This window comes from Camponotus floridanus, unplaced genomic scaffold (genome assembly GCF_003227725.1).
Source record: "Camponotus floridanus strain SB8 unplaced genomic scaffold, Cflo_v7.5 scaffold41, whole genome shotgun sequence".
NCBI lineage: Eukaryota > Metazoa > Arthropoda > Insecta > Hymenoptera > Formicidae > Camponotus > Camponotus floridanus.
The window spans coordinates 1,408,464-1,420,682 of NW_020229559.1; the positions used below are offsets into that span (position 1 = coordinate 1,408,464).

Sequence of the window (12,219 nt, forward strand, 5' to 3'; positions counted from 1 at the left end):
AAAGGAATATTACCTTGTATTCAGAATGTGAATCAACTTTTTGGAGAGATCAATTATTCCTCGTCTATTTAATAATAATTAATTGTCAAAGTTATTTTTTTCTAAAATATTTTTCCTCTTCATGATATGTATATGTTTCAAATATGTAACAAAAAATGCAAATCTTCGCGTATTTACCGTTTAAAACCTCACAATTCACAATTGGGAGCTTCGAGACGATCAGCACAGTATTCGAAGTGCAAAAAATTACCGTATCGTTCCCAAGATTCGTGTCGATTTCGAAAAATACATCAGGTACGATTAATCGCGATGCGGGAGCGCGCCCCTAACGAAGAACGCGAACGTCGGACGTAATCCGCTCTCAGAACGAAGGGGGGAACGAGAAGCTCGCAGGGGAGAGAATCGCTGTAGCCCGCGAGGTGCGGGGGTGGCGGGGAAGAGGGGCGGTCGCGCGCGCTAGATGATATCCAGAGAGGATTATTCTCTCCCGGTCGCATCACACAAACTGCCGTGACAAATCGCCCTATACTTTATGAGACGAGTCTTTCTTCTGTACGGCCCGTTCACTCCGCCAGGGCATATATCACCCGAGGCTGTCGATATATTATCGCCCGCGACGCCTACCGTCGTTGCTCTGCAGAGTCAATACACGATGCGCCGAAACAAATAGCCTGCGAGAACGCACGGCTCCGGGCAGGAGAAGTGACAGCAGCAGCCGGCTGCGTCAGACGAAATCCTTCGTGGATTTAGACGACGATGTATAGTCTCGAGAATCGATACGATCGCGTCCCGATGTATGTATTTTTTTCAGTAATGCCGCCGCTCACGTAAATGCGGATGATGCGAAAAGTGCAACATCTAGCGCTTATCCGAAGCGCAGAGTTGTGTAGAAAAAAAATCAAATATATGTACAATCAATAAAATTTACATAATACTATATGATATTAGTAATAAGATAATAAAAGAATATTAATAAAGGATAATAAAATAATATTAATATTAAGATAATATTAATGTTTAAGGAAAATGAAGAGATAGTAGACTTAATAAAAACTTAAATTTCTTCTTAGAATGAAAAAAATATTTGGAATGTTCCTCGTTGCTAGCTACCCTGCCAATAATAATTCGTTTCGCGTTCTCGCAATAAAACTGATACATTTTTAATTATGTTCCTTCCTATTGCGCGATGCTGTCTTTTAACATGAGTAACATTGTAACACGAGTAACTTGTTAATTTACAATTATAATATTCCTGGCTGCTTTGTAGCCGCGCAGCCGTTTTGCCATTCGGCGTTTTCTCAGCCCTTAGCCATCGTAACCCTTCCCATAAATTTCCTGCTTTCAGTGGCCGATTTATAATTACCGCTTTCATATACCCGAAGTGTAATTTGCTTGTGTAAATTCCACATGCTCGCTCGATGTAATAATATTTCACGAACAATTCCGAGAGGTATACGGTTTACGCGAATGGCCGCATATTTTCCGCTGCCCGTGGAAGATAACGGGGCTCGCATGAAATTTATAATACTTCTATATTATACCCGCGCGCTTCTCTTTTCAATTTTATAGAAAAATCAACGGGACAACGTTCATTGACCTGACATTCGGTCTTTAGAAAAACGCCGAGCTTGTAAAATTTTCATGCATAACACAGATATGAAACTTTTTACACTATTATGCTAATATTAGATTTACTTATAAAGTGTCTCGTTCTCTCGAAATGCGCAAGCGCGATAGCATTCTCTAAATCTAAATTAAAATCGAAGCATTAAATGAATAACGAAGTAATTGAGACACGTGTGTCATATAGAATTAGCCAGTTTGATAATCCCGGTTTGTACCAAAATGACGCACCGTACAGCGAACTGTAATGCAATTAGATTTTAATAGGACCATACATTATTCAGAAACGGCAGTTTCCACGTCGATGAAAATTTAGAGGCGATACTTTATGTTTTAATATTCATACGTCATATCAATGTCGAATAAATGCGCGATTGCTGTCCGATGCTTTATAATACGAGCCAAGTAGATATTTAACTAATGAAAATTGAGGTGGACTTGTTTCTTCTCGTTTCTATTTTCACAAAATTTGTGTCTTTATTCTCCCCTCGACAGGAAATATCATTATTATAAGATAATATCAAACAACAGTGTACTAAATTAATTGCGGAATTAATGTGAAAAAAAATATAAATTTACAACGTCAATTAAACTATTTTTAACTATCGATCGTGTAAAATCTAAATAACTAACCATTACGATACAAGAGTAAAATAATTGAACATTAGAGGAATAATTTTAGAATGAATCATTTTCTTTTTATTACTACGCTGCAAATATATAAATTTTTACATAGATAATTGTATATATTATTTATATATTTTACATTCATTCTATTTTCCTCGACATTTAAAATATTCTTTCATAATGCACTCCTAATTTCGTCGTAAAATATTTTTTTATAATTAAAATATTTTTTTATAATTAAAATAAAATTATATGTAAAATATATAATTACTCGATTATAATAAAATGAATATAATAGAGCATGTCTGAGGCTGTTAAAAAAGATGAAATATATTTCGACAGAGAGTAAATCATGAGCTGTGCAAGAAACGGTGGGCATGCAATCGCATTCTGCGGTTCATGGTCGCAGAAATTGGTCGCGATGTGTTTTGCGCGGCGTTAATCGCGTGTTTTCGTGGGAGAGAGGAAGCGTCTCCGCGGTTTCCCATGAACTGATACCTTACGGTGCTTTCAGTGGCGCGGTAGCCACGCGACTGTCGAGCAGGTAGGAGCTTACAGCTTTTCCGGCGTGGAGTTTCGAGGTTTCGCGGTTTCGGGGGGGGATAGGGCGAGCCGTGAGGGTGAGACGTCGGTGGGGTGGAGGGAAAGGGGACGAAAAGCGTCGGCGCCCGACGATACACTACACTACCCGACACAACGATGCGTACGGCTATCTCAGTGCGTGCCACGCGCTCGACGTGACAGCACGCATTTTCTCATGTTCCTCGCATCGGTTACGAGGGTAGGTTTCGCTGGATGCAGACAATTTAGGGAGCAATGCTTCTAAATCTTTATAATAATGTGAAACTTTGTTAAGATACCGTTTACATATGACTATCAATCATTGACTTCGCATCACATGATTGGATTAATATATCTCTTTGACAGATGTGCGAGATAATTCTTGTTTTAAAATATCATCCATCATAAAAATAAAGAATACATTATATATGAAGCACATTCTTTGGAAAAAGTTGCATATATTCAATTAATTTTGAATGATTTTTATTTAGATTCTTATGATATCAAATATGATGGACAAGATGCTTGCAATTTGAGAACGAGAAAATAAGACGAAAGATATTTTGTAAATTATTCGAATAAAGAAATGTTTATATATTTCGTCTTCTGTCACTTGAAAGGAATAATCATGAATGAAGTAATATCACAGTAACAGCACGTTGATATACGTATCCTATTTATAATCTACTTTTGACAATACTAGTTTCCCTGTTTAATGTCAATGATGATAATACTAATCATATGAGACAGATTAATGACAGGTATATTGTATATTTCATAGATTTATTTTTAGCTATTGATGCGCAATTAACGTGAAATGCCAAATTCTAAATTTACATTCCATATATGCCGTATATTTGAAATTATAATTTGTGTCGAGTGTTTTCAAATATACACGTAATTTTTTCAATACAACTTGCGTCAATAGCAACCGCCTGTGCACAAACTTATTGTCGGTGTATGTATGTGAAAATTGATCCAACGATTTTAGCAGCTGTTCACAAAGCGTCGAAAGAGAATAGCACGCTCTTCACTCCACACTTTTCATTTTTTATTCATGCCCCTAGACCTAGTAGATTTGTGCCAAGTTGTATGAGAAACGGAACATATATCAGTCATCGTACGCTTACATTGCTACAAAGAAGAATGATGACGAAGAGAGACAGATGTTGATAACTTCTTTGATTTATTATTATTCAACGATCTCTTAGACGCTTTTGATGCTAATATCACGTTTCACCCGTTCTCTACTCGATCATCGTCTCTAAAAATCTGGTAATTCAAGTATTCTATACATTTAATAATTATCGCAATTCTCCAAAAGTCATTCAAGTGTTCTTTTAATGTAATTCTCTCTTTAAACTTCTTTTCGTTATTCACATAATTTACTTCCGATTGATCACAATCTTTATTTTCGAAATAATTTCAATCACATCCATTCTTGCAAATAAAATAGCAGTGCTTTCTATTTCCCTTCCTCGAGATTTCTAAAAATTAATATCAAGATAATCGCGGTATAACGAATCATATTTCACGAAAAGGAACGTTATATTTAAGTTGATTAAACTTTTTCCAATTTTGTTCAATGAGAGATATCGTTTGCAGACACAGAAAGCGGATATCGTTGAAAAACTTTTTCGTATACGATGTTCTTTACCGATCCGAGAAACTTTTATAGAATAGGCATGTCCAACAGTTCAATAGATGCAATTGCAAGCGATGGCTTACAAGATGACCTGATAACAATCGCGATCGATAAAGAAAACAGCTTGGTCGACGATAAAGCGTAAACACTGCGTTCCCCCTTTGTCAGACGCTTTGTGTAGACGCTACTTCGCGAACGTGAAACAAGATAAAGCGTAACAATACTTTCGTCGATTAAATGCACTTAGAGGAAATTAATTTCTCGCGCTGGAAATAATGGCATCGGGTTGCTGATATAATTGACGGCGCTTTTTATAAAGTAATAACGAACCTTGTACAAAGAGCAAGGATGTAATTTCGTATGTGAGAACGCAAAGTTAGACACGTAGTGCGTGCAACTCGGGCAACTTACGATAATTATATAAGAAGATAATATTAGGTCATTTAATTCTGCCGATTAAAGATAAGGAGATGAGCATCGCTAAATGATGCTGTTACAAGTTTGCAATACAAAAATAGAGGTAAATCGATATCAATAAAAATAAATATATTAAAAAATCTTAGAATATACATATATTTTCGAAAAAAATATAATAAAATATAAAAAAATATTTTCTTGTAGATTGTCAAGAGTAAATATCATTAAAACGGGTAAATATTCTTATATATACTATACACATTAACATTAATCTTCGTGTTTCAAGAATAGTGACATCATAAGGCGTTGCAGAAAAAAAACATTACGTAGGAACACATCGTAAAGGGCAGTCACGATTATAAATATTGCTCGTTAAGTCACGTCGTGTTTGAAATTCGCGGAGTGTACGGGACATTATCGGTTGCTTGCTTTACATCGCGTCGCCAGGCAAAGATTAAGCTGCTTATTTTAATACTCGCTCGTTCGTTGTTAAGAATTTCGACGCCATGGGACATCAGCGTATCGATCATTGCATTTCGGCGAGTTTATGCTTACACACCTGTTTGATTGTCTCAGTCACTATTGCTACAAATTGACACGACGCCCCGATAGCACTCGCGACTTTCAATCAATTTAATTGCGCGTCGGGATAGCATCGTTGGATCGTTAATTCCACTTTACTGATATTGTTACGTTTACATTATGATGTTTAAACGATATTGATCTTTATTTATAATTTATCCCACGTAGTTGCAGCGAATAATCGCGTACAAGTATTTCGTACATAAATTCCGTGGATTTTTCGACTAATGTACCAAAAACATTTCACTTCAATATTCAATATGTGATTCACTTATTTCAATATTCTTCAATATTTATTTAAACGTGAGGATTAATTAAATTCCGTAGATGTGCAAATCTTATTTATCAATATCTTGATGATAAACGAAATTGCAAACTTTTCCATTGTACGATCATATCACTTTACAATTAAATTATGATGTTTATAATATATAGTATTTATGTTTAAATGTTGTTATTATTAGAAATTTGAAATGTGTAATTAATGTTGTTTAAATAAAGAAATGCACTTGTTCGATAAATATAAATTATTGCACTGTCACTTCTTGCACTTTTCAGACTTGAATCACTATTGCACTTGCACAGTATTTTAGAATTATTCCTGCTGCATCAACGATAGGTTGAAGATCGAGCGTTGATCAATCACTATGTATCTTCACATCCTGTGTTTCTTCTTCATAAATCTTCACTGTCACACGCGGCATTGATGCACAGAGGTACTTGAATTCACACTCTCGCTAGTAAAACTCGTAATTTCTTTCACTCTCTGTTTTCCTCCTTATTACGCATTTACAAGAAGGATAGAGATCGCTGCGCGATCTTGGTGAATTAGACAGAGAAAAGCAGATCGACAGGTCGCCTCAAAACGAACTTGAGCGAAGGAAAGAGATGGACATACCGGGCGCGATCGAGAGGGCAAGCGCGAGCACTAGAGAGAGAAAGAGAGAGAGAGAGAGAGGAGAGAAAGAAAGAGAGATAGAGATAGAAAGAGAGAGAGAGAGAAAGACAGTCCAAGCGCACGGACACACGTGTGGCCGATGTGTCAGTGTATGCTCACAAGGAAGAGAGAGAGAGAGAGAGAGAAAGAGAGAGAGAGAGAGAGGGAGAGACATACCCCAAAGGTGTCAGAAGGCGTTGGCAATGTTCCGCGGTATATCTCCCGGTTGTCTCGAGACATCCACGCTCAGTAGACGATACCGTGTTTGCCACGACGCTGCGAGGCACCCCAGGCAGGCCTCCGAGGGTAGCCTCGAAGGCGGTAGTAGGGCGACTTGCTGTGTTGTGTCGGATGCTACCGGGTAGCGAATACTTGTTGTTGAGATGCCGGGTACAGGGGTGTAGGGGTAGCAACGCGGGGAAACGCGGTGACAGAGAGAAAAAGGGAGAAAGAGAGAGAGAGAGAGATAAAGAGAGAAAGAGAGAGGGATGGAGAAAGAGAAACGGTGCATATACACAGGAAAAAGAGAGAGGGAAGGGATTGGTGTACAAGAGGAGAGAGAAAGGGGAGCGAAAGGGGAAGGAGTCGGGGGGTGGCACCCCCGAGAATGGCCTTGCGCAGCTACGCCGGCTGGCTGGCGGAGAAAGCGCGGGATAAGGCGGTGGTTGCGGCCACGGGTTGGGTGGATTTGTACGTCGCGGGGGTGGAGGGTGCGCACGAATCTCTAACGGCTGCTGCTACTGCTCCTGCTGCTGCCGCTGCTGCTGCCGCTGCTGCTGCACCCCGTTCCGAGCGGAGGCTCGTCCGCTAAACAGCGGACGCGCGATAGCACGCGAAACACAACTAGGTCGCGACGTGGCTCCGTAGTCATTCTCGAGCTGGTATAGGGGTGGCAATCGCGATACGCTGGCGGGGATGCAACGGAGGGAGGGGGAAGTCACGCGGAAAGTGTCGTGGAATGTTGACTAGATCGGATCGTTGAACGTTGTTGCGTTCGAGGATGGAAAGGAGAGATGACTCCTGAGGATGACAGAAGGTAGACAAGGGGGTGAGGGGAGGGGGTGAACAACTACGAGATTTCGCGGCGCGTGTTCACCGAAAATGACGACGAGGATGATTCGCGACGATTCGCGACGCGATACTTGTGCTCGACGACGAAGAGCGGCAGAGGATGCGACACCGAAGTGTACACGCGGCGCGGATGCGCGCAACTCTGCGGGCGGGCACGACCGGCTGCGCTGTTTTCCTCCCTGCCGTTAAAACAATAATGCAATATTTAACCATACACACGGGGAGCGAGAGAAAGAGCGTAAGCGAGAGAACCCGAGGGAGAGGGTGCCGGTGTCGGGACGCGGCACAAGGTAGGGAGATAAGGAGAGTAGGGGCGGTTGTAGGAGACGCGCGGGGGATTTCCCCCCCTCCAAAGGCATCCGAAGCAAGTTGTATAATCTCTCTTTCTCTTTCTCTCAGCCGGCGTTCTCCAGCGATCGCGCGGCTGCTTCGTGCGACCGTTAGTTGTCTCGGCGCTGCTTCTCTTCGTTTTGTCGCTGCATCTCCGTCTTCTTCTCTCTCTCTCTCTTCCACTTTGCCTTTACTCGACGTCCTTGTCTCTCCCTCGGAATCTCACGCGTGGTGCAAGCTTTTAGGGGTATCTCACCCCGCATCCAGCGCTTTTATGTGACGCCGGCAGCAACAGAGAGAGGGAGGGTGCGGAAGGGGAAATGTGCGATATAGGGGCGGACATCGTAGTGGGGATCGGAGGCGGCGCACGCCTCTCTCGAGGGGGATACGGAGGGCCAGCAGCCTGGGGTGGCTGTAGACGCACTCTCCCAGATGCAGGTGGGCGAGCGCCGATAGAGAGGATGAGCAGTCGTGCACGCGTGCACTCTGTCTGTCGCTTGACAGTACTTTCTGAAGGATTATATTAGACTTGCATCTGAATGAAACGAAAATGCGTGAGATGACGCTCAGATATAGATATATATCTATCGCTTTTGGCACTTTTCTCGAAGAAGATATCCTAATTCGAGACAAGATTTGAAAGTGAAATTTTGACACTTTATGTTTCAAACAATCATAATTTTCTTGAAAAAAAAAAAAAAATAAATAATTGTAAGTCGAAAGTAACTTTTAAGTATGAATATTAGAAAAATATCTTAGCATTAAACGAGATAAAAATTTTACCAAGTATTTTCGAATGCTTTTAATATATGTACATTTTTTTCAGATTATGCTCTTCATTATTTTCGTTCAATTGAAATTCGATAAGCTTAGGTAGAATCTATCTTTCGGATAAGCGAAATGACAATGATTTTATCTTAATCAACTTTTACAATTTATTTTTACACAAGTTTTCATCGCGCGAATTTTCACCACGAAATATATATATTTACCACGAAATTTATCGACCTGTTGGCGCGACACTATAATTAATATCGCAGCATGTCTAACCAATGAATATAAACTCTTAACAGTGAGATTGAATGTGGTATCTAAAATTACAGTTTTCATCGATTAATCATAATAGTGCTGCTTCATGATAACGTACCAAATTCGAGTTTAATTCGATTATATCGAGTGGTCACGTCTGATATTATCTGTCAATGATTACTCTTTGCCCACAGGCAACAAATACTGATTTATGTCATTCATTGGCTCTTAATACAGATACCACGAACGGATTATGGCTTTCGATCAAGCCAGCCAAATTTCATTAGTTCGGTCAAGAGTTCAAAAGGTGAATCATCAAACATAAACGCATTATTTGATCGTTGTACAAAATTATGCGCATAACAATAAACGTAATGTCGCAAACCATAGATTGAATAGTATTGCAATTATTGCATTTACTTATCTATTGTAAAATATATATCATCTTTATTAAATGCAATAGATATGTATGTGTGATTCTCCTTTCATTATGTAAGAGATATATCTCAAATTATTGATTACATTATATTCCTATGAATATTGCAAGCAAAATCGTGAATGGAGAAACGAGGAGTTAGAAAACAGGTGGAAGGACGTCGCGGAATGGCGTTACGTTAATTAATAGCAGCGAGAGCTGATCGTCATAAGTTAAGCCGAGGGGTCATAAGTTACACGGAGAGATCGAAGTTTTTGATGCGAAAGCGTCTCGTAAAACGGGGCTTCGACCTGCGTCATAAATTTGCAGTATAATTCCAAGAATAATCGTTAAGAGCAGATGTTGCTAACAATAATCTAGGTAGATAGGTATCACGGCGCATATCTACTAAAACATTCCGGAACCGATCCATTGATATACGTCGTAGCGATAGGAACGGATATAAAACTGTGTCGAGTAAGATTGTGCGCATGAATCGCGCAGTTAGATATGCCACGCCGATGATCGAAGTCGGATATGAGAGAAGCAAGGAATCGATACGAGAAGGATGTCTGTGCCCTGTGCCGAGTTCCCATTACCAGTTCCTATTGTCTAGGCTATAGCTTGCGCGAGACTACATTTTATAATCATGCATCTTCCTTAGCGTATTATCATTATACATATATTTGGATGAAAGATCTTCAATATGTTAATATTTGTTTAGCAGTGATAAGATTTAACTGTAACTTTAAATGCAAACGTAAATAATTCCAACGCTGAATAAATTATTAATCGTTTATACGTTAAACACATTATTTGACATTAGTTTGAAAAGTGATCAAACAATAAATCTAGATGATGATAGCATTTAGATGAAAACAAATATTATTCTACATCAGTGCCTCTATATTTTATAAGCGATAAGAAAAACAAGATACATCATTTGTGAAAATATGGAAGACTCTGCAGCCATATCTATTATATATTTAAGATTGCTCGATTAATCTCAATCTCTCCCCAACTAGATTATATTAGTTAACATTTTTGTAAAAAACATGGCGATGTATTTAGTACATAACCATTCTTTAATTATTAACGATATTAAAAGGTTTCTCCCCAAACTATTCTTGCATTCCCCGGCATAATTCGGAACGCTACTCGCGGATGTTAGTAACTCAAGCAGCAAAATTAAATAAGAGTCACGCCTGCATTCTGCGAGGCATTTTCCCTCCGTCGTTAGCAGATACGAGGTTGGTCCGCGTACGCAAGGTAGGTACTCGGAAAGGGTCATCCCAGGGCCCAGTCGCTATCCGGGGAGGACGATCGAGACGGGTAGAAGCGGTATGGGGGTAGCTTCGTAGTCCAGATAGCCGGTACACTTAGCCGCATGTATAGCCGTTCTCTCTCTCGAGGACACAGTAGGGGTGTCGATGGAGGGGGCAAGAAGCGGGGCCGGTGGGGGGTGGGTGGCAAGCCGTGGGGGTGGCTACCACCCTTTGCAACCCCCCACCAGCGCAGGAGTCGCGTCGCCGACGCTCGGCCAATAAGGAGGCCCGCCGACACAGAGACAATTCAAATGCTGCGCCAATAACAAACGTCTTTTGTTGTTACACGGCAAACTTTCTTTTCGCCTGGTGCTGCTGTTTGTGCCGTCCCAGGGATGCCCAACCCTGTGGGTACCCGCCATCACCCCCTGGCAGCAGCCTCCACACCCCCGACCGCCCCCTTCCCGGTGATTCTGTCCGAGGCATATTTTTCTTTTTACCTTTTCTCTTCTCTTCCTCCTAGCTTTTTTTCTTCACTTTACTCCCCTCGTCTTCTCTCTCTCTCTCTCTCTCTTTCTCTCTTCTCCCAATTCAACGGAGCGTCAACATATTAAAACGGGGGGAGGCGATGGGTAGCCAGAGAAGGGTCTGCGCAATGCTGACACTGCCTTTCCGCGTTTGTCTGGGCCGCTGCCTTTCGACGCTTCCGTCTTTTTCTCGTTCTATGCCGTAGAACGTCTCGATGCTTGCCTCGTGGTGGTCATCCTCGTGGAACCATCCACTTCATGTCTCCCTTTTCCTCTTTGCACTATGCTGCTAATTCGCGCATGCAAAATCACAGAGCTTAATAGAGCTTATCAATAATATTATGTATTGCATAACGTATTTCCAGTCTTCGTTTTCTTGAAACGCTGATTAATATACTAATTTTTAATTTTATAATATAATTAGATACGCTCATGCATTAAATACCTTTATTCACTTGCAAAGATCTAAAATACTTTCAGAATATTTCATGAGAATGAATAAAATTGTTCTCTAGCATGATAAATTTATATTTAGCAAAATAAGTTTTTTGAATAATTTGCATGCTATTAATTCCAAAATGATTTTTACGTCCCTTGTCGTCCTCGGTTTTAAGGACACGTGATTATCTTGAGCTCACGCGGCGTCAAGGCGTCGGATTAAATACTGGTAAAACTTCGCCAATCGACCCCGTTTAATGTCTCGTCTTAAAAGAAAGGAACCACCGGGACGGGGTTGAGGTAGAATGGAGCTTCGGCGGAACGAAAGGATAAATATTCATTGACGTCTTCATCAAGACTTTTATGACCCGGCAGAAAGGATGAGGCGAGACAAGAGGACTACGAGACATCTTGCACTGTCTCTTTAGCTGGTTTGCCATACAATTTATAGAAGTCAGATGTGTAGTGTAGAAAAATAACGGCAAATAGAATATTTTTATATATGGTACAGGTAAAATAAAAAATTATAATCAAATTATAAAATATATAGCAAGCGATATTTAGCGAGATTGATTAAAGATGCAAGAAGTTATTTTTTGTGGTCTTAAAGAAGACTCTATCATGTTCACAAAAAAAGATCGATAAAAATCAATCGCGATAATTTCAGATACAGATGTTCATTTAAATATAATTTATGCAATTTAATATTCGAGATATAAAATCATATACGCATAAGAATAGCCAAATTCTGA

At 40.1% G+C, this 12,219-nt stretch overlaps 1 protein-coding gene across 8 annotated transcripts in view; it reads right to left on the reverse strand.

Moving 5' to 3' along the window:
- LOC105256333 (forkhead box protein P1) overlaps positions 1 to 12,219 on the reverse strand; it is a 281,566-nt gene that overhangs the window by 48,184 nt on the left and 221,163 nt on the right. Inside the window, exon 1 of one of the 8 annotated variants that reach the window (XM_011266167.3) lies at positions 6,570 to 6,841. The exons of the other annotated variants lie outside the window; for them this stretch is intronic. Coding sequence (XP_011264469.1) covers positions 6,570 to 6,632 — 63 coding nt within the window. The 5' untranslated portion in view covers positions 6,633 to 6,841. Of the gene's footprint in view, positions 1 to 6,569; positions 6,842 to 12,219 lie in introns of those variants that run through there. 8 annotated transcript variants of the gene reach the window in all.